Source organism: Pipistrellus hanaki (genome assembly GCF_964339955.1).
Source record: "Pipistrellus hanaki genome assembly, chromosome: 15".
In the NCBI taxonomy this organism is placed as follows: domain Eukaryota; kingdom Metazoa; phylum Chordata; class Mammalia; order Chiroptera; family Vespertilionidae; genus Pipistrellus; species Pipistrellus hanaki.
The window spans coordinates 43,475,566-43,502,001 of NC_140517.1; the positions used below are offsets into that span (position 1 = coordinate 43,475,566).

At 63.8% G+C, this 26,436-nt stretch overlaps 3 protein-coding genes across 9 annotated transcripts; all 3 read right to left on the bottom strand.

Annotated features, from left to right (window-relative positions):
• Positions 1–63: 63 nt before the first annotated feature.
• Positions 64–4,219, bottom strand: SIX5 (SIX homeobox 5). Its single transcript, XM_084905941.1, has 3 exons — positions 3,349–4,219; positions 1,650–2,455; positions 64–1,364 (listed from the first exon to the last, which is right to left on the bottom strand). The coding sequence occupies exons 1-3, from the start codon at positions 4,146–4,148 to the stop codon at positions 745–747; spliced, it is 2,226 nt and encodes a 741-aa protein (XP_084762067.1). The 5' UTR covers positions 4,149–4,219; the 3' UTR covers positions 64–744.
• An 805-nt stretch (positions 4,220–5,024) lies between these two features.
• DMPK (DM1 protein kinase) lies at positions 5,025–15,171 on the bottom strand. 6 transcript variants are annotated; one of them, XM_084906002.1, is made up of 15 exons: positions 14,847–15,171; positions 12,565–12,656; positions 12,260–12,343; positions 12,079–12,174; positions 11,490–11,638; positions 11,182–11,275; positions 10,700–10,906; positions 10,364–10,612; positions 9,676–9,761; positions 7,766–7,877; positions 6,949–7,106; positions 6,763–6,860; positions 6,549–6,595; positions 6,179–6,264; positions 5,025–5,847 (listed from the first exon to the last, which is right to left on the bottom strand). In XM_084906002.1, the coding sequence occupies exons 1-15, from the start codon at positions 15,004–15,006 to the stop codon at positions 5,688–5,690; spliced, it is 1,878 nt and encodes a 625-aa protein (XP_084762128.1). In that variant the 5' UTR covers positions 15,007–15,171; the 3' UTR covers positions 5,025–5,687. The 6 variants fall into 6 exon arrangements, with proteins under 6 accessions (XP_084762128.1, XP_084762126.1, XP_084762129.1 ...); XM_084906000.1 differs by having other exon boundaries at positions 10,349–10,612; XM_084906003.1 differs by having other exon boundaries at positions 6,179–6,268; positions 14,847–15,170.
• Positions 15,172–16,268: 1,097 nt separating this feature from the next.
• DMWD (DM1 locus, WD repeat containing) lies at positions 16,269–23,350 on the bottom strand. 2 transcript variants are annotated; one of them, XM_084906976.1, is made up of 5 exons: positions 22,817–23,350; positions 21,460–21,642; positions 18,378–19,640; positions 17,562–17,633; positions 16,269–17,266 (listed from the first exon to the last, which is right to left on the bottom strand). In XM_084906976.1, exons 1-5 carry the CDS (start codon positions 23,255–23,257, stop codon positions 17,219–17,221), a joined length of 2,007 nt encoding a protein of 668 aa, XP_084763102.1. In that variant the 5' UTR covers positions 23,258–23,350; the 3' UTR covers positions 16,269–17,218. The 2 variants fall into 2 exon arrangements, with proteins under 2 accessions (XP_084763102.1, XP_084763103.1); XM_084906977.1 differs by lacking the exon at positions 17,562–17,633.
• Positions 23,351–26,436: the final 3,086 nt, after the last annotated feature.

Consider the following 26,436-nt stretch of genomic DNA (forward strand, 5'->3'; position numbering starts at 1 on the left):
CCAGAATCTGGAATTGGGTTTTGTGTGGCTCAGTTTTGCTTTGGGAAAGTTGTTTGGAAAGTAACCCAAACTCCTGGAGCTTTTAGTTGCCTGTTAACTTTATTTTAATGAAATGTAGGCATAACATGTCCTAGAAAAATAAAGATTTAGGATACAAACTAGACACGGGGTCAAGGCTGCCCCTCGGGGGAGGGGATCTTTGGTCTGGGGTTGGACGCGATGATGCGGGCTGCGGTCCAGGGGCGGCACCCCGCCCAGGCCTCCCCACACCTGCATCGCGCTGCAGCTGGAAGAGCCCAGCTGGGAGGCTGTCCGTCCCCGGGCCAGCACTGCCCGTCCTCCACCCGATTTCCAGGCCGTTCTGAGAACTCTGGAGGTCAGAGGAGCTATTAATAGTGTTTTCGGGAGTGATAGGGATAGGGCTCAAGGGGGTTGCAAATCCAGCCATTCTGCAGGGTTTTCAGCTCACGGCTCGTACCAGGTCAAGGGGGGCAGAGCCCCTGAGTCAGGACCCCCCAGATCTCCCCACATATATGGGGCAGAATGAGGAGAGGCTGTAACAGAGGAGGCTTCCCATGCACATGGGTGAGCCCCACACGTCCAGGGCTTGGAGGTTAAGCAGCCGGGAGAGGGTGTAGTGTATGTGGAATCTTCAGATCAACAACTGTTCCTGAAAGGTTCCCTGCTCCCAGCTGTCCTGGATCTCAAGCACCATTGTCAGGAGAGGCGAGAGGCCTGGCGGGGTCACAGTTCCAAGGGCTCTTCCACGGGCACCGACTGCAGCTGGGTCAGGACCTTGGTCTCAGCTTCCAGCCCCTCCTGCACCTCGCCCCCTGCTGTGGCCCCCAGGAGCAGCCCCTCGGGGTCAGGGTCCGGGAGCCTCAGCACAGCGTGGGGGGCCTGCGTCCCCAGCCCCTTCTCCGCTTCTAGCAGCCCCTCTGTGCCCGTGCTCAGTTCCAGGCCCGAAGGCCAGATGGGCACGGCTGCAGGTGACAGCATGAGGCCTTCGGGTGGGGGCGCCGGGAAGCCAGCCAGGAGGCAGGAGGAGTCTGGGGAGAAGGGCAGGCTGGCAGCAATGGTGGCGGCAGGGGCAGCTGGTGGCTGTGGCAGCTGCTGGGCAGAAAGGGCGCCGAGGGCGTGGGCCTCTGGGAGAGCGGGGCTGGGGGCCACGGGGAGGGCTCCTTCGGGCACGGAGATGGCCGCGTCTGGCTTCAGGGGCAGGGCCAGGCTGGGGGCGGGCGGCAGGACCTGGGAGACCAGCATGCTGGTGGGGAAGGTGGCAGTGAGGATGATCTTGCCCTGCTGCACGGCCACACCCGTCACGATGGGGCTGCCAGACACGGGGTTGGCCAGGAGGAAGTTTCCTACGGGGAGAGACGGGGAGGCACAGGGTTAGAGGGGGCTGCTGGCCGGGAGCAGAGGTGGCAGTTAAGCTGCTGGAAGGCGAGAGGAGGGAGATTAGCCAGAGGCAAACTGATCCCCTTGGAGTGGGATTAAGTCTGGGTGGTTTGAGCCTCCCCACAACCTGGCACAAAGGGGTGCTGGGACATAACAGGGATGAGCTACCCTAACCCAAGCCCACCAACAGCACTCTTCCTCCCTGAGATAAACCCCCCCCCACCCAGGCTGGACGGAGGCAGAAGGGGTACCTGGGGCCGTGGCCGGAGGCAGTTGCAGGGCCGTCACGCCCACTCCGGAGTTTATCAGATGCACATTAGCAGGGCCCGCTGCAGCCGCCACCTTCACGGGGCTGCCTGGCCCAGCTGCCAACAGCTGCAGTGGCCCCACAGCTTGTGGCAGAGTCACCACCTGGGAGGTGGGCACCACCTGGGGCAGATTCAATAGCGGGGAGGTGGGGCCCAGGCCCGCAGGGTACCCAGGGGGTGGGGAAAGTGGCACCACTTGTGGAGCAGCCACAGAAGCCACTGGGCCTGGGGGCGGAGGAAAGGCGGCAGCCGGCGGGGGCCCAGGCACCACCTGGGGCAGAGGCACTGGCCCCTCCTCTCCAGGCGGTCCCAACGCAGCCGCCACCGGGGGCCCCTTGGTCTCCGGGGCCTCAGGCTGAGCTTCCTCCAGCCGAACCTCCCCGGTCTGAGGGTCCAGGACCAAGGAGGCCTTGCCCTCGCTGGGCCCCGGGGGGCTAGGCTGTGGTGGCGGGGCGCCCCCACCCCCTGTGAGCAGCAGGGGGCCCAGGCCCGAGGCTTCCCCCAGGGCCAGGCTGTTGATGATGACGGGACTCCCGTTGAGAAGCACGGCTGGTGAGCTGCTGGCCGCCAGGAAACTCCCGTTCACCAGGATGGAGGAGGAGGCAGGGCATGGCGCAGGCGGGGCGGCCCCAGCCAGGAATATGGAGCCCTGGGCAGGGGCCTCTGCCGCCACTGGAGCCACCCCCCTCTCCAGGTCCTCAGGGCTGCGGCTGGACTCATCCTCAGTGGCGGGGTTCCCGTCAGACTCGCTGTGCAGAGAGAGGATTGTGAGCGGCCGCCCTGAATGCTGGTCCCCCCACGGGCCAGCCAGCTGCACGCACAGAGCTGCAGGAGCCTCCCCATCTTTCCCAGCCCAAACTTTTGGGAACAATGGGGGGGGGGTGCTGGTGCGGGAGGATGAAGCCTCCTCTCTGAGACCACCTAAGGACCCCATGGGCAGAGCCTCTGCAAGCCCTGCTCGGGCATCACTGCAAAAAAGCCAGAGCTGCCCCAATCCGGAGTGAGGAGGCCGGAGCAGGGAGCACCCAGGCTGCCGGTCCGGGGTCAGGCTGAAAGCAGCCCGGAGGCTGCGGAGAGCCGGGAGGTGGCCGCCAGCTCAGCTCTCGGTGCCCTCCCAGGGCGTCAGAGGCGGGAGGGAGGGAGAGGCTGGCGTGCTGGGTGGGAGGGGAAGGGCTTGGGTTACAGGGAAACCGGAGCTGGGGAAGGTTCACGTTTCACAACAAAGACAGACGACCGACCACGCCGTTTGGGCCCCGGAGGGGGCGGGGGGGGGGCGGGGAAGGATGAGTGAGAAAGCCGGGGTCGGGGCAGGACCGGGCAGCGCAGCGGCCAGAAAGAAGCCCCGAAGCCGAAGCCGGGTGCGGGAACAAAGGCCCCTCCCTCTTTCCCGGAGCCCCCTTTTCTCACTGTCTCCCGGCCTAGCCTACAGGGATGGGGATCCAGGATGGGGTCCTGAGTGGAGCAGAGGGAGAAGCGGCCGGGACGTGTGCCCGTGGCATCCGCACTGTCCCTCCGGCCCGGCGGGCGCCGGAGGGAGGGTGCGAGCGGGAGGCGCCGGAGGAGTTGGCGCCGGCTCCAGGAGGGGGCTGGTGGGCAGCAAGCTCCCGGGGAAGCGGGCCCCGCGCTGCCCGGGTCCCCTCACCTCTTGCAGGGCGCGCCGCCGCCGCCCCCGGTCCGGTCGCGCTGCCGCCGGTTCTTGAACCAGTTGCTGACCTGCGTGAGCGAGAGGCCGGTGAGCGCGGCCAGGCGGCGCTTCTCGTCCGGCGTGGGGTAGCGGTTGCCGCGGTAGCAGGCCTTGAGCGCGGCGCGGGAGCGCTCCTTGAAGCAGTAGACGGTCTCCTCGCCGTCCCAGATGGTCTTGGGCAGCGGGAACTTCTTCCGCAGCCGGTACTTGTCCACGGCGCCCAGCGCGCGGCCGCGGGCCCGCTCGGCCTCGTGGTAGCGCGCGCGCAGGTAGAGGTCCTGCAGGAAGGCGTGGTGGGCCGCGGGGAAGGGGCGGCTCTCCAGCAGCCGGTACAGCTCGGCGTACTCGCCCCGCTGGAAGGCCACCAGGGCCCGGGCGCGCAGCACCGGGTCGCTGCCACGTAGGCGCTCGGCCGGGGGCAGCGCTCCCAGGAAGCGGCTCAGGCGGCCGGCGTGGCCCGCCTGGAGCAGCGCCTCGCAGACGCACGCCACCTGCTCCGGCGAGAAGCGGAGGCCCGTGGGCGGCTCGGCAGCGGCCTCGAGGGGCGACCCGGGAACGCCCGGGGACCCCGGGCCCTCCGCTCCCGCCGCCGCGTCGCCCGCCCCGGCCCCGGCCGCCGCCGCCGCCTCACCCTCCGCCGCCTGCAGCGTCTGCAGGAGCTGGCGCGCTTCCTCCTCCTCCTCTTCGGCCGCCGCCGCGGCCACCGCCTCCCCCCCTGCAGCCGGCCCCGCGCTCGGCTCGGCAGGCAAGGTAGCCATGTTTTGCAACTTTGGGAAGTTCCTCCCTCCTTCTCCTCCTCCCTCGGGCTTTCCCCAGCCCCCTCCCCCGCCCGTCCCCCCACGCCACCCCCCCCCCCCGTTCGCGCTTCCCGATCTTCTCCCCCTGTCCACCCTGCGAACCCCCCAGTGCCTGGCCCCGCGCCCCAAAAGGGTCTCCCAGGGTCTGTGTGTGCCCGTCCCCCCCTCCTCGTCTGTCCGTGATTCTCCCTTTGTTTTCCCTCCGCCTCAGGCCGCTCTTTTGGCCTCCCCCCGCGTGTGCCTCTTGCTCAGGGCCTCAGTTTCCCATCGGGACAACGGAGAAGGTAACGGGCCGTCCGGGAGGGCTAAGGGCGCGAAGCCACCTCCGCCCCGAGACTGCGCTTCTGCACGCCTCCGTCTCCAGGGTCCTCTGAATGCCCCCACACTCCCCATCTCGGCCCGCGCTCCGCCCCTCGGAATTCCCGGCTCCACAGGGGGGCGGGTCTGGCCCGGAGAAGGGGCGGGCGAAGCGGGCTAGAAAGTTTGCTGTAACTTTTCTGCAGCGCAAGTCCCTGGAGCGGATGCGCGTGGCCCGCGCAGGCGCAGTGGGAGGAGGGTGGACGCACGCGCGGCGGGCGCTGCCCACTTCTTCCCCTCGAGCCGCTCGCACAGCTGGGCCACAGCTGGACAGCGGGCGGTGTCTCGGGGGCGGGTTGCCCGTCGGCCTCCTCCATTGGTTGAATTGTTAGGCCACGCCCCCTGACGCCCGCCCACGCCCCTGATTCGCCCGCCTCGGCTAGTCCCCGGCGCGCCATTGGCCGCCTCCGCCCGTCTTCTGATTGGCCCGCCGAGCAACCTCTTTCCCGCACCGCAAACAGCAGGCACTGAGCTCCGAGCTTTGGGCAGACAAGGGAGCCTTTTATTCATCGGGGTCGGGGGTGGGGTTCCTAGGTGGGGAGAGACAATAAATACCGAGGGAGGTCGGGGTTTCAGTGCATCTAAAACGTGGGTTAGGGTGCAGGGTCCTGGAGCTTTCAGCCGGTCGGAGGACAGGTCAATAAATACCCAAACCGCCCAGGCGGGAGGAGCCGGCGGAGGCTCCGAGAGCAGCACACGTGAGCTCTAGCAGCGGGGCTCGCGCGAGACGTTCCCTCGGAGAGAACGGGCGAGCAGGGCTTCATGCACAAGGACGGGTGGTTTTCGAGCCGATGCGGGTGGGGTGCGTGGAGGGTGAAACACGGATGGCTGAGCAGCTCTGGCCCTGATGCCTTCTCTAGATCGCAGTTTGCCGATCTACGTCGCGGCCTCAGCCAGGCCGGAGGAGGTGGTCCGCGTTTCCACACTCCGGGTTACAAGCCTCCTGTCAGCCCCGCGCTCCGGCCCTGGGCCCGGCTCCTCCCTCCCCGGCCGCCAGGGGGCGGGCCGGATCACAAGGCTACCGCTGGGGTGGAGACCCGCACTTGGAGTGGGGTGAGCCGGGAGGCGATGGAAGTGGCTTCTGGGCCGAGCCCGCGTCACCCAACCCTCCAGCGGGGCCCGAGTGGAGGACAGGCCTGGGCTCTAAAGTTCAGGGGACGAAGACGGCTCCCGGGCGGCGCCAGGTCCGGGCGGGGTGGCCGGCGCTGGCCACCAGCCCAGGGCAGCCCAGGGCGGCGGCACCAGCCAGAGCAGCGGCGAACAGGAGCAGGGAACGCGCCTCCGATAGGCCAGCCCTAGGGTCCTGCGGGGGGAGAGGGCGGGATCAGCACCGTGGAAGCGGACGTCTGATTGGTTGCTGGGGCTCGCCCCGCCCCCTTCATAGATGGTTCCTCGTTCTTCCCACCCCCAACGCCTCGGGCAGCGGTGGTTGCTCGGCTTGCAAGCCTCTAGTCTTGTCTGCCCGCTGTCATTGGCTGCTTTTCTGGCGGCCTGTGTTGATTGGCTCCCAAAGCACCCTCCCCCGGAAGAAGCCCCGCCCACAGAGGTGCGGCTAAGCACAGGCGGCTTGGGGCTCGTTGAGGAGGCGGGGGACGCGGAGGCGGCGGTGGGTGGGTGTAAGCAGCCGGACGTACCCTGGCAAGGAGCAGCAGGTGGCGGCGGTGCATGGGGCCTGGCCCCACCAGCGGGCACTGGCCCAGAGCCACGGCCGGGGGGCCATCTAGCTGGAGAGAGAAGGGACAGGTGACCCAATCGGAGCCCTGGCCACCTCAGTGGGGGGGAGGGGGGAGGGAAGACAAGGAACTGAGGTCGGGAAGGGAATCGAGGGATGTGGTGAGAGGCCCGAACCGTGGGAGAGCTGGTGGGTATGGGGCTGAATGGAAGGTTCTGTTGCCTGGAACCCCAAAGGAGTAGGTGAGCCCTCAATCTGGATGGGGAGACGGGGGACAGGGTCCGCAGAGGAGGGCAGCAGGCTTTGACGCAGGGGAAAAAGAGGGGTCTTACATGGGAAGGTGGATCCGTGGCCCGGGGACTGGGGACCCCCGTGACAGCTGGAAGGAGAAGAGAGAGGTGTAGGGTGCGTGCAGTGACTGAGGAGGACAGTGGCGGGCGCGGTGTGCCTCAGCCTAGGCCACTCTCCCTCCCCCAGGTGTCCACACACCCCGGAGAGCCCACCTCCCCTGGTGCCCCGGGGGGAAGAGGCGAAGGAGGGACCTACCTGCCGCTCCCTGCGCCTGCAGCCCCTCCATCCGCTCTTGCAGCTGCTGGATGTGCGCCTCGAGGTCTCGGTTCCTGGCATCAGCCTCCCGGAGCTGACTGAGGGGAGGTAAGGACCGTGAGCCCTTTGGGGTGCCCGGGAGAGGCTGCTAAAGGTAGCGACAGGCCCCTGTGCCCTGGCCCCGACCTGGCGAAGTTCTGGTTGGCCGTGCGCATGGCCTCCAGCTCCCTGCTCAGGCTCTCCCGCGTTAGCATCTCCTCCTCCAGGGCCTCCTGGAGCTCCTGCAAGGTCACCGCGGCCTCTGCCACATCCGCTGGGATTGCCACCGGAGCCGCCACTTCAGCCTGCACACAGGGACTGGGCTTAGGGCTGCCTGTGGCTCCTGGGGCACTCGAGACTCGGGCAGAGAGTCGTGGGATCCTCTCTTGCCTTCTGCACTCCTAGATCTTTCTGGAATCCCCACAGTTCCTGCAATGATCCAGGCACCCTCCCTCCCTAACCCACCTCCCACCCTGGTCTCCAGCCTGTCATCCACCTCCTTGCAGGAACCAAAGGGTTGTTCCTAAAACACTGACAACGTGACCACAGCTCCTTGTGCCAGCAGGAGAAGGCCTGCTGCGCCAGAAGGCCCCGTTTGGTTTGGTTTGGTTTGGTTTGTTTTGGTTTGGCCTCTGCAGCCTCCCTCCCCTCACCCTTCACCCCGCTTCTGGCTTCTGCTGGAACGGTTCAGCTTCAATGCCCTCCTTTCAGGGTCAAGAACAAGCCAGCTGGTTCCCACCTCAGGGCCTTTGCCCTGAAGCTCTTCTCTGCTAACCAGTGGGCACTCCTCTTCCCACGGGTGGTCCCCGTCCTGCAGGGCTCCGCCCGCCCAGAGAGCCCCCTGAACACACACTCCACGCCCTCTGATGGCCTCTGGCTGAAGGAACATGTTTTCCACCTGTGAGTCAGCCCAGAGGGCTCAGTGCTTGTGGCACGCACCACCCTGGGATGTCCCGCAACTCACCTTCTCCTCCGGCGGGGGCGCCGCGGGCTCCAGGCTGGGCACTTGCAAAGGCGGCTCAGGCAGTGGCTCGGCCTCCAGTTCCATGGACACGGGGCCCTGGACCTCCTCGTCCCTGGGGATGGGGGGAGAGCCAGGACTCCCTAGCCTCTGGTCATGGGCAGCTAGATCCAGAGACCCGTGGTTTGCGGGGGGGCGGGCAGAGGGAAGGGAACAAGGTGCTGAGTGGGTGTGACAGGTCTTCCTGTTGGAAAGAGCCTGCCCTTTGCATGGCCTCGGCCCCCGGGAGCTGCCCGCCGCGCCGTCTGTGGGAACTCGGGGCACAACACCCATGTTCCAGGGCCCCTCCTCTCCTCCCTCTCCGTGTGACCTTTGCAGATCCCTCTCCTCAGGGCCTCAGGACAGTGAGGGGACCTCTGAGTGGAACATTGCCCGGCTCTGGCCACCTCCAAAGGCAGAGTTTTATGGTGTGTGTGGATCCCCCGTACCAGCCACCGGAGCGGGTCACGCTCCCTACCAATACCAAGTGGCAATAAAAGTTGTTTCTCCTCCAGCAAGCCCCTCATGGAACCATGTCTCTACCTAACCATCGGCACCTGCAGGCAGCCTGGCTTAGGGCAGAGGACAGGCTGACTGAGCCCTGGCCTGCCCACTAAGCAGAGTGTACACAGCGGGTCAGGATCAGGTTGTAGTTCATTCATAACAAATGGTGTTTGTAATGCATTGTCGGGTAACAAAACAGGCTAGAATGCAGCAGGTTCTCGGGGCTGTTAAAAATGTGTGTGTTGGCCGGGACCGGTTTGGCTCAATGGATAGAGCGTCGGCTTGGGGACTGAAGGGTCCCGGGTTCGATTCCGGTCAAGGGCATGTACCTTGGTTGCGGGCATATCCCCAGTAGGGGGTGTGCAAGAGGCAGCTGATCAATGACTCTCTCTCATTCATGTTTCTAACTCTCTATCTCTCTCCCTTCCTCTCTGTAAAAAATCAATAAAATATATTTAAAAAAAAAAAAAAAATGTGTGTGTTGCCGAAACTGGTTCTGCTCAGTGGGTAGAGCGCCAGCCTGCAGACTGAAGGGTCCCAGGTTCGATTCCGGTCAAGGGCATGCACATTGGTTGCGGGCACATCCCTGGTAGGAGGTATGCAGGAGGCAGCTGGTCGATGTCTCTCTCTCATTGATGTTTCTAACTCTCTATCCCTCTCTCTCTTCCTCTCGGTAAAAAATCAATAAAACATATATTTTTTTTAAAAAGTGTGTGTGTACACATGAGCCAGGGATCATCGCTGATGATGGGCTTCCTTTTATCCACATATTATAATTTACTAATGCCAAGCAATGTATTATTAGTGGGGTTCATGTTTTATTTTTTTATCAATTGATTGATTTTAGAGTGAAGAGAGAGAGAGAAACATCAATTTGTTGTCCCACTTATTTATGCTGTCATCAGTTGATTCTTGTATGAGCCCTGACCAGGGATTGAACCCACAACCTAGGTATTTTGGGGTGACGCTCACCAACTGAGTGAGCTAGCTGACAAGGGCTAGAATTAATGCTTTAAAAGGCTTCATGTGAGTGACTCATTGAATTGGTGTTGTCCTCAGACTGATTTTAAAATTCTAAACATTTTGCTTTCTAGGATTCTGAGGTCCCATGACTCTGCACTGGAAATCTCAAAGTGGCTCTGAGGTTTCACGATTGAATCTTAAAATTTCAGAGCACTGTGATCTGAGGCTTACGGCCCTACAACTCTGGGTTCCTGAGTCCTTGGTCCCAAGTCAGTAAGGTTCCAAGACCGATCCTGCAATCCTACTGGGCGCGGATGGGCTGGTGCCGTAACCCTGAGCGGCCCCCTGGGGCCTGGAGGCCGGCACCCCCAGCCCGCCCCCTCAGGCCGCTCGGGGGCGGCTCTTACCTGAGGGCCATGCAGGAGTATGAGTAGCCCACAAAAGGCAGGTGGATCCCCAGCGGCATGCCTTCACGCATGTCTGACAGCGTCTCCTAACACGAGAGAAACAGGCAGGAGGTGACCACCGGTTGCCTGGACTGGCCCCTCACCCCTTACGTCATAACTTAAATTTTCCCCAAACCCACCCTTAGGGCTCATGTAAAGTGGTGAAGTACTTTATCGTGTCCTGCTTCCCCCAGGGTGCCCGTAAATACGGTATCAGTTTATACTCCTCCCAACCGGAAGTGGGTGCGCGACCAGGGCAGTGCCCAGCACAGGGCACCAGGACGGCTAGTGTAAGTGCTGAGAGAGAGGCGGCCTCGGGAGGAAGAGTTTCCTATGTGCTTTCCTGCCTTCCACCTCCTCCTTCCGGTTCGGCCCTGAGAGTGCCCTTCTCCAGGAGGCCCTCCCCCTGGTCTCCTCCATCCCAGCCCTGATTTCTCCGGGTGTCATTGTTTGGGGACTCCTGTGTGTCCCCCGTTGGACTGTGAGTCGGGCAACCGCTGGCTTCCCAGCCCTGGACAGGCCCGGAGCAGTTGTTCAGGAGAAGAAATGATGTCAGGACCCTTGGCGGTGGGCACTGTGGTCGCCCGAGCTTTATGGGGAAGGGGTGAGGGGAGCAGGGCTCGCAGGTACCTACCCCGCCCCCGCTCACCATGGCAGTGAGCCCGTCCTCCACCACATCGAAGTTGCACGTGTCGGTGGCACCCTCAAAGTCCGGGGTAAACGGGGGCACGCTGTCTCGGAGGCCATCCCAATCGAGGCCGAAGAAGAAAGGATGCTTCCGGAAATCGCCCGCTCCGTTCCGGCCCAGCCGCGTCTCCGGCGGACACAGCAGGCGCTGGATGAGGTCGCGAGCCTCCTCGGGGACCCCTGCATCGGCCAGCGGCAGAGAAAGGTGCTCCTGCCCAGAGGGGAGGAGAGCGGGGCGTCAGCCTGGGAGCAGGTGCGGGGGGTTGGGATGCGGTCAGGGCCCCGGGGCTCCGCTCACCTTGTAGTGCACGATCTTGCCGTAGGTCTCCGCCGTGGAGTCGGCGTAGAAGGGCGTCTGCCCGTAGAACATCTCGTAGGCGAACACGCCCAGTGCCCACCAGTCACACTCGGGCCCGTAGCTGCCCGAGCCCGGCCCGCCGCCCACGGCCTGCAAGATCTCGGGGGACAAGTAGTCGGGGGTGCCCACAGCCACCAGCGACCGAACCTGGGTCAACAGAGTCAGAGTTGGGCTCAGCCCCACCCCCCGAGCCCTGGCCCCGCCTCCTGACCACGCCCAGCGCTTGGCCACGCCCCTGAGCCCTGGTCACGCCCAGTGATTGGCCACGCCCTTTGTCCGTCCTGACTGAGCCCGCCCAGCCTGAGTGGCTCCGCCCCGTCGCCCCGCCCACTCCAGGCCGGCGTCAGCCTGCCCCCCCGCTCCGCCCCGCACTCGCCCGGGCCCCACCCCTCCTGGGTGGCACCGGCGGGCGCACCGCTCACCATTCCGTCCGGCCGCAGCTTGAGGCAGGAACCGAAGTCGGCCAAGCGGATGTGGCCGCAGCGGTCCAGCAGGATGTTGTCGGGTTTGATGTCCCTGCCCGGCGGGAAGATGGGAGCGGAGGGGGCAGGTGAGCCTCCCTCCCGCCACCTCGCAGGCTCAGGCCCCTTTCTCTTGGGGACTAGACCCCCACCTCCCAGGCCTCCAGGCCTCGCCCTCAGGCTGTCTGTCTCCAGGCCCCTCTCCAGGCGCTGCCCCGCTGGGCTCCACCATTGGCCCAGGCCCCACCCTCAGCCCCCGAGGCGCCCACCTGTGCACGTAGCCCAGCCGGTGCACCGAGTCTATGGCCATGACGATCTCCGCCAGGTAGAAGCGCGCCATCTCGGCCGGGATCCGCTCCCCGAACTTGCTCAGCAGCGTCAGCAGGTCCCCGCCCACGTAGTACTCCATCACCAGGTACTGGGGGGCGTGTTCCGGGGGTCAGTAAGCCCCAGGTGACCTGGCTGACAGGCCTGCACAGACTCCCAGAGACACAGTCCTGGGCAGCAGCAGCCCAGAGGTCTTCCAGGCCAAGTCAGAGACCCTCCTCCCCTCCAACCCCCCCCCCCCCACATCCTTCCAGATGTCTCTAGGCGGCGATTCACTCCCCCGGAGAGAGAGAACCCGGGGCCTCCTGACGCTCAGTGTAGACACCCCACACAGACCCTGCCGAGCCCTCCCATCCCAGGTCAGGCCCCCCAAAGGCGGCAGCCCTCTGGAGCCCCAGCATCAGCCCTGGGGACGGACAGGAAGGAGCACTCCCCGCCCTAGAACCTCTCCCCGCCCCGCCTCCTTGGTCCATAGCCTTGGGGTGGAGGTTCGACCCCCTGGTCGCCGGGCCGGGCCGGGCCGGGCCTCACCAGGTAGTTCTCGTCCTGGAAGGCGAAGTGCAGCTGCGTGATCCAGCGCCGGTCCCCGTTCACCAGCACGTCCCTCTCCTCGCGGAAGCACGACACCTGCGGGCAGCGGGGGCTGAAGCGGGTGGGGTGAGCGGGGGGGGGGGGGGGACCCCGGGGCCCCGCGCGGCCCGCACGGCCTCACCTCGCCTCTCTTCAGCATGTCCCACTTGTTCATGATCTTCATGGCGTACACCTGGCCCGTCTGCTTCATCTTCACCACCGCCACCTGGGGGCCGGAGCGGGCTGGCTGGGGGGGCGGCGGTGGGGAACCCCCCAAAGCCCAGACGGGACTCCCCGAAACCCCGCCCCCGCCACGCCCATCGCCCGTAAGCTCCGCCCCCGCCGGTTTTAGGCTCGGAACTCATTCATCAATTCCTCGGGCCCGGCCCCCAGCCCCGGGGCCGCCCCCGGCGGGGAAGGTCCGGGCTCCGCGGCGGCGGGGCTCACCTCGCTGAACGCCCCGCGTCCGATCACCTTCAGGATCTCGAAGTCCTCCCGCTGCAGCCGGGCCTCCTTAAGCCTCGCCGCGATGGGCTCCACTGGGGGCGGGGCGGTGAGAACCGGGGGTCACCGGGACTGACAGTGGAGACGAGGAGGAAGTCCCCACGCTGTTCCTCAGCCTCCCCTCTCTGAGCCTCACTCTCCGCCTCCCCTTCTCTCGGCCCTTTTCCCTTCATGACTGTTCGCCTCCCAAAGCTTCCCACGTGAACACGGTGAGGTTTGGGGGATGCAAACTGCCCTCCTGCAGAAGTGGGGTGCCTGGGAACCCCTTTTTGGGACAAGGCGTGGGGCCAGAGGGCTCTTGTGGAGCAGGGGTGGGGTCCGGGGGACACAGGTCTGCAGAAAGGAGCCCCAGAACAGAGGGAGGACAGGCCCAGTTCTAGCTCCCTGGGCTTCAGGCCCCCACCCCCAACTGGGGTGAGGGGAAAAGGGTCAGGACGTGCACTTTCCCCGGCCCCTCCAGGCACAGAGGCGGGTGGCTCTTGGACCACACTGAGGGAAACACTGATTTGGGGGGCGGGGCTGGGAGAAGGAGCTGAAGAGGGGACAGGGCCATGGTGGACCCGCATCCACGGCTCCGGGCCCAGGTCAGACGTGTCCAGTCCTTGCAACCCAGGAGCAGCGCTCGGGACTCCCTTACTGACAGGTGTGTGGGGGGGGGGAGGGGGAGACACTCAGGCTCAGACAGATGGACGCATTGCCCAAGGTCCTATAGCTAGGAGTGCTAACCCGAGCAGTTTCGGGGGTGGGGGGAGAGGCAGAGATGCAGGGGCTTGTGAGAGGGAGGTCTAGAACCCCAGGGGTGGAAGCCACGGGAGACCTCGGGGTAGGGTGGAGAGGGGATGGGGGTGAGCAGGAGACACAGCGGTGATGGAGGGGAGCTGGGCGTCCGGATGGGGTTCGGGGAGAGTGGGCCAGCAGGGAAGCAGCAGCGAGGGCCCAGGATTGGGGCGGGAGGAGAGAGCCAAGACATTGAGCCCTTTTAAGGCAGTGGGAACCCAGGCCCCCTCCCCCGCCCCAGCCCGCAGGGGAGGGGCCCAGGATGCTGCTCGGGCCACAAAAGGAGCGCTCCTCCCAGGAGAGCCAGACCCCTGCCCCCACCACAGGCCTCAGTTTACCCTGCGGGTTAAACGTCATCCTCTGCAAAAAAAACGTCTAAGAGAGCTGCCAGGGGCTGGGGGGAAGCGGGGTGTAAGGTCCTTCCAGAGGCTGAGGGGCCCTGACCTCCACCTTCCCATCTGCAAACTGGGAAGCAGAAGGAGGGGAGCAGGGCCTGGGTTCTGAAGAGACGGACACAGGAAAGGAGGAGCAGGAGAAGGCAGAAAGGGGAAACTGAGGGACAGACAGAGCCTAAGGACCAAGAGCAAGGGAGGGACAGCCCAGTGGAGGGACAGCGTGGCGGACGGTCACAGAGACAGAAGCCCCAGTGAGCCTGAGTCCCGGGCCAGGAGAGGGTGGGGGCGGACGGGGCAGGAGGCGGGGGTTCACGCATCTTTCCTCTGGAGGCTGGGACCTATTTCTGGGGAAGATTTAGCAGAAGGGGCTTTGTGGGAGCCGCGGAGGACGGAGGTCACGAAGGAGAAGTAGCGGGTCTGTGAGCTGGGGTCAAGGCTGCAGACATAAAGGGACCGAAATGGATGGGGTTCCCCCTCCGGGGGGCAGACAGGGGCCTGGATGGCTCCTGTCTCAGAGCTGGCTGTCCCCTGGGGCCTGCCTGAGTCACTGGGCCTGTCAGGGCCTGGGCACCTGTTGGGGCAGCTGGAGAGGCTGGCGCCTAACACCTGCCCGCGGACCGCGCCCCTGGCAGCTGCCCGTCCGTGTCTGTGCTGGCCGCTGTGCTCGGGGAGCCGGGTGGAGGCCACAGGGCCCATTTTGGGGTGTGTGGGCACCTAAGACACAGGACTCCCTGCATGTCGCTAGGCCTGGACGTGGGGAAAGAGGCGCAGGGGGCCATGAGAGGCTCTTCCCAGCCCAGTCTACCATGGCTCCCAAGTCGTGGCTCTGAGTCCTGGCTGCCCTGGTCTCTGCTGACCCTGCTCTGCCCGGCTGGAGTGGCACGGGGGTAGGGGCATGTCACCCCAGACCCAGGCCCATGCTCTGGGCCCCTGAACAGGGAGCTCGTCCCATGGCTTTCCTGCCCTCCAAGAGCCACCGGTGCCCAACCCCGTCCCCTGCCTCTGCCCTGCCCCCACCGCCAACGGGGCCGGGGCGTGCTGGCGGGCACTCACCCCACTGCAGGAAGTCCGCCACATACTTGTCCTGGGCGAGGTCGGAGGCCCCCAGCTCCTGGTGGACGCCCAGGAGAAGGTCGAGCAGGGGCTCCAGCCCCAGGAAGCCGGGGTCCAGCACCAGCTGCTGGAGCCGCCTCAGCCGCACCTCGGCTGACATGTCGGGCAGGCAGCACCATGGCCCCCTCCCCGGGCCAGGGCCTGGGGTCCTCTCGTCACGGGGCCTGGCAGCCCCTGGTCAGGTCCCGGGGCCCTGGCTGCATGTCCGCCTGTCCCTGGCTGTCCCCTGGGCCTCTGGCCACTTCTCTCTGCAGGATGCAGAGGCCTCCGCCCCTTCTCCCTCCCCTTGGCCGGCCCCTCCCGCCTACCAGCCTTAACCCCTCACAAGCCAGGCCCCCCCCCCCCAGTACACTCCAGTGTGAGACTGGGGGGCAGAGAATCCCAACCATTCAACAACCCTCCCCCCCCCCCCCCAATAAAAGGCGGGGTACAGGGGAAGCCAAGACAACAGGTGGGACCGGCCGGAGATGCGCCCTCCCACTCCTCCGAGCCCCGGAGCCCCGGAGCCCCGGAGCGGGGGCGGAGCAGGGGGAGGCCTCGGAAGGGGGGCAGGAGGCCAGGACGGCTTTGTGGGTGACTCAGCTGGGACTCAGACTTTGGGACAGTTTAAATTTAGCCCGCAGGCCTTCTGCCTTACACTTTTTTTTTTTTTTTTTTTTGGCAGGAGGTGAGGAAGGGGTGGTGAGAGAATTGGGAAGGGAGGCCCTCAGGAGCCAAGACCAGGGGTGACTCGGGCCAAAGCTGGGGAGGCAGAGGAGCCCCCAAAATAGCTCCTTGGGCCCCGGCCGGCGGCCACATTCCTGCCCAGGCCAGAATTAGTAACAAACATTGGGGGGGGCGGGCGGGCCGAGAGCCGCCAGGAGGGATTTCGTTGTCCTTTCCCGGCGCAGCCTCACCCTCACCCTCCGGAGGAGGCTGGTCCGGGGCAGCGGAGGCCAAGGCCCGAGCTCAGGGGTGCTCCCTGCGGGGCTGACCGGGAGCCCCCGTTAGGGAAGACCCTGTAACGTGGAGTCAGAGTTTGGGCATTTTGGAGCCAGGCTGCAGACTCCCACTGAGGACTGAAGAGGGGGCCTGGTGGCTCTCTTCCCTCCAGGGTTAGGGGGTACTCTCCTCAGCCAATGGCCCTGAGCACATCCCTTCTCCCACCTGGTTTTCCCAGTAAAAGGGGGCGGGAGGCGGCAGGCCTGGCTGCCCCCCGCCCCCCATTAAAGTGGACTGACAGGCCCATGCTCCCCCGTGACACCCACTCCGACCTCCTTTCCAAGCGTGCTGCCCCAGGCTCCGAGGCCCTTCTCTGGCCTTGGTAACGCTTCCTGCGCCAGGCAGCCAGCTGGCTCACTTCCACTTTTCTTTTTTTTAAAAAATATATTTCATTGATTTTTTACAGAGAGGAAGAGAGCTAGAAACATCGATGAGAAACATCGATCAGCTGCCTCTTGCACCTCCCACTAGGGATGTGCCCACAACCAAGGTACATGCCCTTGACCAGAATCGAACCCGGGACCTTTCAGTCCGCAGGCTGACGCTCTATCCACTGAGCCACACCGGTTTCGGCTCTTCTCTTTGTTACTTTCCTAATCTTCCCGGAGGACAAGCTGAGAGGGAGGAAGACACTGATGGGCTGCCACGGGCCCCATCTCCCTGCCCGTGCTGACCGGGTCAGACCAGCAGCTCAGTGCACTGGGGATGCCCACCAGCCCAGCCACCCGGCCAGGGCTCTGCACCTTTCTCAATAAACTTTATCTTAAAAAAAAAGACTGCTGTAGCACACAGTGAAAGCACACACACCCCCGCCACACCTCCAAGGAAGGGACAGAGACGCCGTGAAAACAGGGAACTTTAGTATAAATAAGAGGTGCCGGGGACAGGAAGGCCCCAAAGGGCTTCCATAACTTAACACTTTTCAAAAGCACGAACACCAGCGGGGGTGGGGTCTGGGTCGCCCGCAGCCTGAGGAGGGGCGCACTGCGGAGCTGGGGCCTGGCGGGCGGGAGCTCCCCCTCCCCCGCCCACGACCAGTCACATGCTGGGGACAGGCAGGAGGGAACACTGACGTTCCAGCGAAGGGGTCGGTGTACTTGGCAGTGGGTGGGGACAAGGCTGAGGTCACATGAGCCACTACGTCCCCCCAGGGTCTAGGCCAGTCTGGGGGGAGTCTCTGCCCCCCAAATTTGTGCAGGGTGGGGGGCCGGAGCAGCCCATCCGTCGTAGTTAGTCTTGTTAATAGGTTGGTCCGTGAGGCCGGCGGAGGGTGATGGCGGGAGGCGAGGCGGGGCAGGGAGCCAGGGTCCCGGGCTCACACTGCCCCGGGCTCACACCACGGTGCCGCTCGGGGAGTTGCCCGGCTGGGAGGAGATGCCCTGGGGAGAGGAGGGAGACAGCGGGGTCAGAGAGCATCCGAGGCCCCACCACCCAGGCTTTCCCTTCAGTCCACCGACACCCCCCCCCCAGGAGGCTGCTCTGGCTTCTGGAACTTCATCTCCACTAGCTTCCCCCGCCCAACAGGCGGCACTTTCAGGCAATGATTCAAGTCCTCGGTGATGGAATCCTGAGCAGAGGAAGGGGCACGGGTGGAGGGGGGGAGGAGGGGAAAGCTGGGGTCCCTTTCTGAGGGGACCTGAGGTTCCGGGGGAGGGAACTCGGGGACAGGCCTACCTCTACCACTGACTCGCTGGGTGCCCTGGGCCAGCTTCCTTCCCCTGCCTGGGCCTCGGTCTCGTCAGTGAACTAGGGAGACAGACGGGTCTCCTTCAGGACTCGGACTCCCCAAACCCCACCCTCACCTGTGAGGCTGAGACTCGCTCTAGGCTCTAGGGACACAAGTTCCCTCCCCAGGGCCCTCAGATGTGACAGCTGGGCGCCAAGCCAGACCCGAGGAGCCGAGGCATCGGAGTCACGGGCTCCCCGGCCCCAGGCGCCGGCCTGTGCTCCACCCGAGCCCCTCGGACCCCGGGAGGCGCACCCACCACCTCCTGGCCGCCTCCCTGTCCTACGTGCGGGGCAGGTCGTGGCCGCAGTCACACAGGAGAGGTGCAGAACTGGGCCCGAGCCTGGTGTCTGTCTGTGCCTCCAGCACCGGCTCCTGCCCCGACAGCCCAGAGACAGGCTGGAGGGCGGGCCCAGGGCTCAGTCTGGCCCAGAGAACGTGACTCACAGTATCCAACATCTCATCACTTCAAAGTCACATTTCCACAGAAACACCAACCTGGCTCCAAGGAACCAGTGGTGAGACCTGGCTGTGCTGGGCCCAGTGGCTGCCCTGCTGGTAACTGGCCATGGTCCCTACCACACCCCTCTTCTACCTGACCGTGTGGTTCTAGAACTATCGGAAGATGTGGCAGGGCTTGCTGAGGCACTAATGGCCATGGTGGCCCCTCACCCTACGGGCTAGAGGCCGTGATCGGGACAAACTGCTCTCCCAAACCCGCCTCTTCCCGAGCCCCAGCCCCGGTGGCCGGTGCGGCCACTCACCGCCTTGCCCGGCCGCGCCCAGGTGCAGATGAGGCCCTCCTGGCAGGCGGTGATGATGCAGTCCTCCAGGAACAGCAGCACCGTCAGCCGCTCCTGGGCGATCTTCTTGCACACCAGCGGCTCCAGCAGGGGCACCTCGTGGATGCGCGGGCACAGCGCCGTCCCCAGCACCTTGGCCGGGTCCAGGCGGCTGTGGGGGACAGGGCCGCTGGGCTTGTCCCCGCCGCCGCCCCCGCCGCCCCCCCGGCTGATGTTGCCCAGGCTGTGGTAGCGCTTGTGCTCCTTCTCCGCCCCCCGGTCCCGCCGCTCCTGCAGCGTGAGCGTGGCGAAGCGGCCGATGCTGAACGGGGTGCCCGGCTCCGCGCCCGCGCCCGGGCCCGCCTTGCCGCTGCCCGCCGGGTGCGGGAGGCTGTTGGAGCGCGACAGCGAGCGGGGCAGGGAGCCGGGGCCGGGCTCGCCTCCCCGGGAGCCGCCGGCAGCGGGCGGGGTGGTGCTGGGCGTGCCGGGCAGCGTGCGGGTGCGGGCCAGGGGCGGGTGTGGGTAGAGCACGTCCTCGGTGAGGTCCCACAGGCAGAACTGCGTGTCCTGGCCGGCCGAGCCGAAGCGGTACGTGATGGAGCCGGCCTTGGGCATCGGGGAGAGCGGGTCGCCCCCGTTCGCGCCGGGGCCGGCCACCTCGGGCTCCTCCTCCTCCTCCACACCGCGCTCCGCGTCCCCGCCGGCCGCCGCCGCCTCCTCGGCCCTCGTGGTGTAGGGGTCGAAGGCCACGGCGTTGACCCAGGACTTGTGGCCGTGGCCGCGGGCCACCACGCGGCCCTCGGCGAAGGACCACACGGTGACCAGGTCGTCCTCCCCGCCCGTCACCACGTAGCGCCCGTCGGGGCTCCAGCACACGCAGAGCAGCCCCCCAAAGTAGCTCTTCATGAGCCCCCGCAGGAGCATGGAGTCAAAGTGGAAGACGCGCAGGCAGCCGTCCTGGCTGACGCAGGCCAGGTGCCGGCCGTCGGGCGAGAAGGCGAACTCGTTGAGGGGCCCCTCGCCCACCGCCCACTTGGCCAGCGGGTTGCGGGGCGCCTTGCTCTTGGCGGCGTAGACGGCGAAGCCCTCGCCCTGCTTCAGCAGGCTGTACTGCGGCGGGGCCGCCGCGCACGGGTGGCTGACGTTGTACAGGTACAGGTGGCCGCTGGCGTGCGATGCCAGGAACAGGCTCTCCGACTCCGGCAGCCACTTCAGGTATGTCACCTTGGTCTTGTCAATCAGCCGCTGCCAGGAGAGAGGATGGGGTTGGGGGAAGGCGATCAGACGCGGACAGACCTCCTTCCCAGCCTGCATCCCCAGCAGGCCCCCCGGCTCGGCCCAGGCCCTGGGAGAGGAGCCCCCTCTAGGGACGGGGCGGTCATGGACACAGAAGGGCGGCTTTGATGCAGCCAGAGCTCCACGGAGCCGCGATGTCCCTTAGGTAAGGGGACAGTCCTGCCTTCAGGGAGCTGTCTTCTGTCTAATGCCCCCACCTTTCCATGCCGGGCTCAAGGCCATAAACTGGCCCACAGGCTGTCAGCTCCCCTAAGGAGCCGTTCGCTCACTGTTCCGGCCCCAGCACAGGAGCTGCCTGACAAGTGTTTCCTGGACACGTGAATGTCAACCCCATCCTGCCTGCAGCTCATCTCTGCTCCTGTTCTCCACATAACTCACATATAACTCCATATAACTCTTCAATAACAAGCAGAACCTGACCTCTGCTCACCCTGAACCCCAAACACTCTGGTCCCAGCCACCATCACCCCGTGTGGCCTCACTGGTCTCTAGGCCACCACTGCCCGTGTCCGCCCTCTGCACCGTGGCCGGACAGCTGCTGTTAGAGTGAGTCAGCGCCTGCACCCCCCCTGAGCCCCGGGCAGCCTTTCTCAGCCTGGGCTTCAGAGAGCTCAGCCCTGACGCCTCAGGCATCCGCCGAATGAAAGGAATTAACTTCTTTTCTCAGAGCTCAGTTGCTTCTCATTCTTGGGAGAATTGAGAAAATCATCAGATCAAGACATCTGTTACTGGCTCAGCTGAACCCCGGGGAGAGGCTCTAAAAGCCGCCTTTCCGGCCCTCCAGCCCCTGCCCGGCCGGGGCCCTGACTGACTTCCGGGGCTCACCTACTTCCTCCGCCGCAGCGGCTGCTCTGACCAGTCCTGCTGCCGGCTTCGTCCCCGCCGCCCCCTCTACTCAGAAAGTCCTTCCCCGGTCACTCTTCTTGCCTCGTCACGTCTTTATTTCAATGTCACCCTCCAGTGAGGCCCTTCCTGACCCCACTGCCTCCCCAGACCCGCCACGCCCCTTCCCTGCCTTCTCCCTCCGCACTCAGCACCGGCGCCCGCACTCCCCCGGGGGTCACTGCCTGCCTGGCGAGGCGGGCCCTCTGGGTCCCGGAGATGAGCCGCCCCTGCCCCCGGTGCTGAGAACCAGCCTGGCCTTGAACAAAGGCTCAGGAAGTGTCCTGTGAGCGGGCGAGCTAGCGCATTTTATTCCACCCGCTGCTCCCCTCTCCCTCCCGCCATTCACGCGATTCTGTGCGGATGGAACACGCTTCCGAACAGACACAGGGCCCGGGGCCCCACAGACAGGGCTGCCCGCTGGCATTTCCTCTGTGCCACGTCTGCCCAGGACGAAGCCATCTCCGTGCGTGGTTTTACAACAGTCCTGCGGGGCAGGGGGGAGAGCCCTGTCTGCAGAGCAGAACTGAGGTGCGGCGAGGAAATGTGGGACCGCCAGGATTTGAATCCCAGAATGTGAGGACCCACGGCTCTGACTCAAACCGGTCCAAATCAGTTCTCTCACCTGCAAAATAGCCTCTCAGTACCTAACGCTTTGGTTGATGAAAACGCCAGCATGTGGCTGACAAAGCACAGGGCCTGGGCGCAGTGGGCACTGGTGTCATTGCGGGCTGGCACACCGGCTGCTGTCCGTCACCCATCCCACACAGCTGTCAGCCCGCCCCCTTTTCCGCCCTCATCCTGTCCCAAGAGCCGCGGTATAACGGCAAACAGCACGCGTGTAGCTGGGTGGGCGAGGAGGGAAGGGCACGTGGGGTCCAGTCACCTCTTCGTTGAACAGCTTGCTGGTGTCCTTCTTGATGAGGTCCAGGTACTGCACCTGGCCGGCGGAGAAGCCCACCAGCAGGGAGATGGTCTCGGTGGCAGCAGTGAACTGGTTGAAGTCGTGGCAGGTGGGCTGGGTACCCTTATAGATCCGCTTGTCGATGGGCTTGTTGAGGTCGATGGTCTTAAGCGACGGGAGAAAAGGAGTTAATGGCTTCCGCCACCGAGGAAGGAAGCGGGTGTTGAGGTTGGGGGAAACCACGAAGAGGAAGCAAGGTTAACCCCTGAGGGAAGTGGTTAGGTAGATGGGTGAGTGAGGAGAGAGGGAGCAACCACAGACAGGAAGAGGGACCCAAATATCACACAGAACAGAGAAAAAAAGACAGGAAGGCCCCCCCACCCAGGGCATAAGACCACAGTGCCTCTCCCTCCAACGTCAGGGACACCCTGACTCACAGCATCAGGGTTTGGGGTCCCCATAGTCCCTGAGCTCTGATTCCTTTCCAGTCTTACCCCATAACCTCAGCCATCTCCTCCGGGTCTTAGCAACACAATATTCCAACCCTGGCTCCTTCCCCCATCCCCACCCCCAAACTCAGGGTCACCCAAATCCCCAGGCCTCTGGAGCTCATCTCAGGAGTGCCTTCTCAGTTCAGGGACCGTTAGACCTCAGGGTGCCTTCACACCCTCTGGACTCGCAGGATCCCCACCACTTCTGGGGACCACCGTAAACTCCAGGGGTCTCATCCCTCTGGCACCTCCGTCACCGCAGAGACACCCACACACCTGAGGGTGCCCCCTCTGGGCTCTCATCACCGCCCCATCTCCCATCAGCTCAGAGACTCTCATTTCCTCCGGGAGCCCTCATTAACTCCGGAACCGGAATTTTCTCCGGGATCCCTATAACCTCTAAGCCCCCATCGCTTCCAGAGTCCTGACCTCTGGCTGCCCAGGTCTGGGGACCCCCTCCTAACACCGCCACAGACTGCAATCCCCCTGGGTTCTGCATCCCCTCAGGATCCCCGTCACCCGCAGAATGCCTGCCACCAGAACCCCGAGGATCGACATCATCTCGGATTCTGCATCACCTCCAAAATACTCACCATCCCAGAAGCTCCGCCACCCCCTCCCCCCATAGCGGGGGGTCCCACACGACCCCAAGGCTCCCCATCACCTCCAGGATGCCCGGCACCGGGAGGCCTCCGTCACCTTTCAGGATGATGCATCACCCCCCGCCCCGCCCCCACCGAACCCTTCCCCCCAGGGATGTCCATCACATCTGGATGCCTATCTCGGGGCCCCCTACCCCTTCTGGGATCACCTAGGGACCCCAGCCTCTCAGCCCCCAGGCCGCTCACCCGTTGGCTCCCGCGGCGGCAGCAGCCCGGGTAGAAATAGAGCTCGCGGCCCAGGTTGAAGCAGACGCGGTCTCCTCCGGCCCCTAGGCCCGCGGGCGTGGCGGGCGGCTCCCCGGGCCCGGCGTGGTCCGGCTCTCCGAGGCGCACCAGGCTGAGGCGCACGGCGGGCAGCGCGGGCCCGGGCCCGGAACCTGCGGGCGGCGGGGACGACGCGGGGCCCGCGGCGCCGGGGCCGGAGGCGGAGGCAGGGCCCGGCGGGGGCTGCGGCGGCTGGGGCGGCGCCGGGGTCTGGGCGGAGGCCGGACCCGACCTGCGAGCGGCGCCGTCTCCGGGCAGCAGCTTGTAGAAGCCCTCGCGGGTGCGGAACTGCGACTTGATCTCCGCGCAGTCCCCCATGGAGGCGCCCGGGCCCGAGCCGCCCTCCGCGCCGCCCGCCGCCATCTTGGGCGCCCCCCGGGCCCCGCCGCTGCGAGACCGCCGCCCGCCGCCGGGCCCCCCGCCGGAAGCCGCGGGCCCGCGCCGGAAGAGGTGGGGTCGTCGCCCCGGCGACGCCTCCTTGATTGGCAACGGGGGGAACGAGCCCGGCCGTCGCTCTGGTAACGGTTCTCGGTCTCTGGGCGGGGCGAACAGGTGGGCGGGGCCTCGGTGCCGGAGACGGCCCTGTGGTTGGCTGCGGGGGCGGGGCCGCCGGGAAGGGGCGTGGCGCTTAACAAGAACCTGTCCCTAGCAACGGCGCCCTGGGAACCGTTTGCCTAGCAACGGAGGACCGCTCCAGAGAAGGCCTGTTTCCTCCCCTGGCCTCCCTGTGACCTCACAGATGACCCCAGAGACCCCAACATCCACCCCCCCGACTCCCAGTGTTCCCACGGACATCTCATCTCCCCACTGGCCGCAGCATCGCCAGCCATTCCTCCGCACCGCGGATGAGCCCCCAAATCTCACTGATCTCAGGTCTCCATAAAACCCCTAGGACTTCATCCGGCCCACTGCTGGTTAATACCAACCCAAACATCTCCACACTTCCCACCAACCGCCATGACTCGCTATCGCAATCAGTCTCACTCGGTCCTCCAACACCCACCTTCCATTCCAGTATTTCACTGTGCCCGTAAGCCCCTCACCCCCACAATGTTCCAATGATCCGCCCGTAACCCTGGATCTTCTCCTGGTCCCAGCCGTCCCCACAGTGCCCCTGACTTCTGCTGAAGCCATTCTGCCCATCACAGATAATCCAAGTCCCACTTACTCAGTGGCCTCCCAGACTAGTCACCAAATGTCCCCGGGCGTCTTCCTCACACTCAACAAGCCCTACAATGAGCTAACTTGGCGTCTTACTCCAAATCCTGCTCCCCTCCTGTGACCCATTCTTTTTTCTTTTTCTTTAATATATTTTATTGATTTATTTTATTTTATTTTATTTTTTATTAAATTATCTGTGTACATATTTTAACATTGCCCCCCCTCCCATACCTACCCTCCCTCCCCAGAGTTTTGTGTCCATTGGTTGTACTGATATGCATGTATACAAGTCCTTCGGTTGATCTCTTATCTCCCCCAGATCTCACTACCGTCCCCGCTGTAATTTGACAGTCTGCTTGTTGCTTTACTGTCTCTATATCTTTTGGTTCATCCGTTTATAATGTTCTTTAATATCCATAAATGAGTGAGGTCATGTGGTGTTTCTCTTTCATTGACTGGCTTATTTCACTCAGCATGATGTTCTTCAATTCCATCCAGGTTGCTGCAAATGATGAGAATTCCTTCTTTTTTGTGGCAGAATAGTATTCCATTGTGTAAATGTACCATGGTTTTTGGATCCAATCATCTGCTGACGGGCACCTAGGCTGTTTCCAGATTCTAGCTATTGTAGACTGTGCTGCTATGAACATAGGGGTGCATATATCCTTTCTGATTGGTGTTTCTAGTTTCTTATTTTATTGATTTTTTACAGAGAGGAAGGGAGAGAGATAGAGAGCCGAAACATCAATCAGAGAGAGAGAGAGAGATCAGCTGCCTCCTGCACACCCCCTACTGGGGATGCACCCGCAACCAAGGCACATGCTTTTGACCAGAATTGAACCCGGGACCTTTCAGTCCGCAGGCTGACGCTCTATCCACTGAGCCGAACCGGTTTTGGCCTGTGACCCGTTCTTAGGGCCAGCACTATCACCCCCCAGACCTGAGTGTCTGTCCCCCCTCCTATCCCTAAAAATCCTCTTTTCCAGCCCCTTCCTATGCACAGCCATGATCCACCCTGCTCCGGGCCCTGAGCCAGCCGTATCCCTGCTCTCCCACATTCCTGTCTCGCTCTCCTGTCCGCCCTCCCCTGGCACCTGAGAGGCATGTCTGACGCACAAACCTGACCAGGCCTCCCTGCTAAAAGCCCCTCTGTGGCTCCCTGGTGCTCTCAGGGCGGGTTAGGCCCTGAGTGATCTGTTCCTGCCAACTGCGTTCCTGTCCCCTCTCCCACCGCTGACCGCTCACGCCGTGTCCCAAAACATGAGGTCAGAGAAGCTACCTCAGCACGTCACCCGCTCTCTCACCCTCGGGCCTCCGCACACGCTGTTCCTCTGCTGGAGTGCCCTTCCCCACTCTGTCCTTCACCCCCCCCCTTTTTTTTTTTAAGTTGAGAAGGAGGAAGGGAGAGAGAGATCGATGTGTTGTTTCACTTATTCATTCATGGGCTGATTCTTGCAGGTGCCCTGACCAGGAACCAAACCTGCAAACGTAGCAAACTAAGCCAGTGGTCGGCAAACTCCTTAGTCAACAGAGCCAAATATCAACAGGACAACGATTGAAACTTCTTCTGAGAGCCGAAAACCGACTTCTGCGCATGGGCCACGAAGTTTCAATCGCACTGTAACGTGGGCACTCACACGTGGTGTTTTGTGGAAGAGCCACACTCAAGGGGCCAAAGAGCCGCATGTGGCTCAAGAGCTGCAGCTTGCTGACCACTGCCCTAAGCAAACAGCTACCCAGCCAGCGCTGCTCCTGACCTTTTTTTTTTTTTTTTTTTTTTTTTAAATATATTTTATTGATTTTTTACAGAGAGGAAGAGAGAGAGATAGAGAGCTAGAAACGTCAATGAGAGAGAAACATCGACCAGCTGCTTCTTGCACACCCCCTACCGGGGATGTGCCCGCAACCAAGGTACATGCCCCTGACCGGAATCGAACCCGGGACCCTTCAGTCCGCAGACCAACGCTCTACCACTGAGCCAAACCGGTTTTGGCTGCTCCTGACCCTTTAAGCGTCAGCAGAGGGGCTCTGTCAGTGGTCTGGGCAACACCACCTGGGGTGTCATTGCTTGGGGGTGCTCCTGTCCCCCCTGTAGAGTCTGAGCCACGGAAAAGCAGAGGCTGCTTGCTCGTCTCTGTGTCCTCTGGGCTGGACTGAGCTGACAGGAGGCCTTTAATTTCATTTTTATTTTTTATTTTTTTAAATCCTCACCCAAGGACATTTCCGTTGATTTTTAGAGAGGGGAAAGCAGAGAGAGAGAAATATGGATGTGAAAGAGAAACATCGGCCGGTTGCCTTCCCTGGTTGCCTCCCATATCTGCCCCCTCCGGGGATCGAACCTACAACCCGGAGATGTGCCCCGACCGGAAATGGAACCCTCG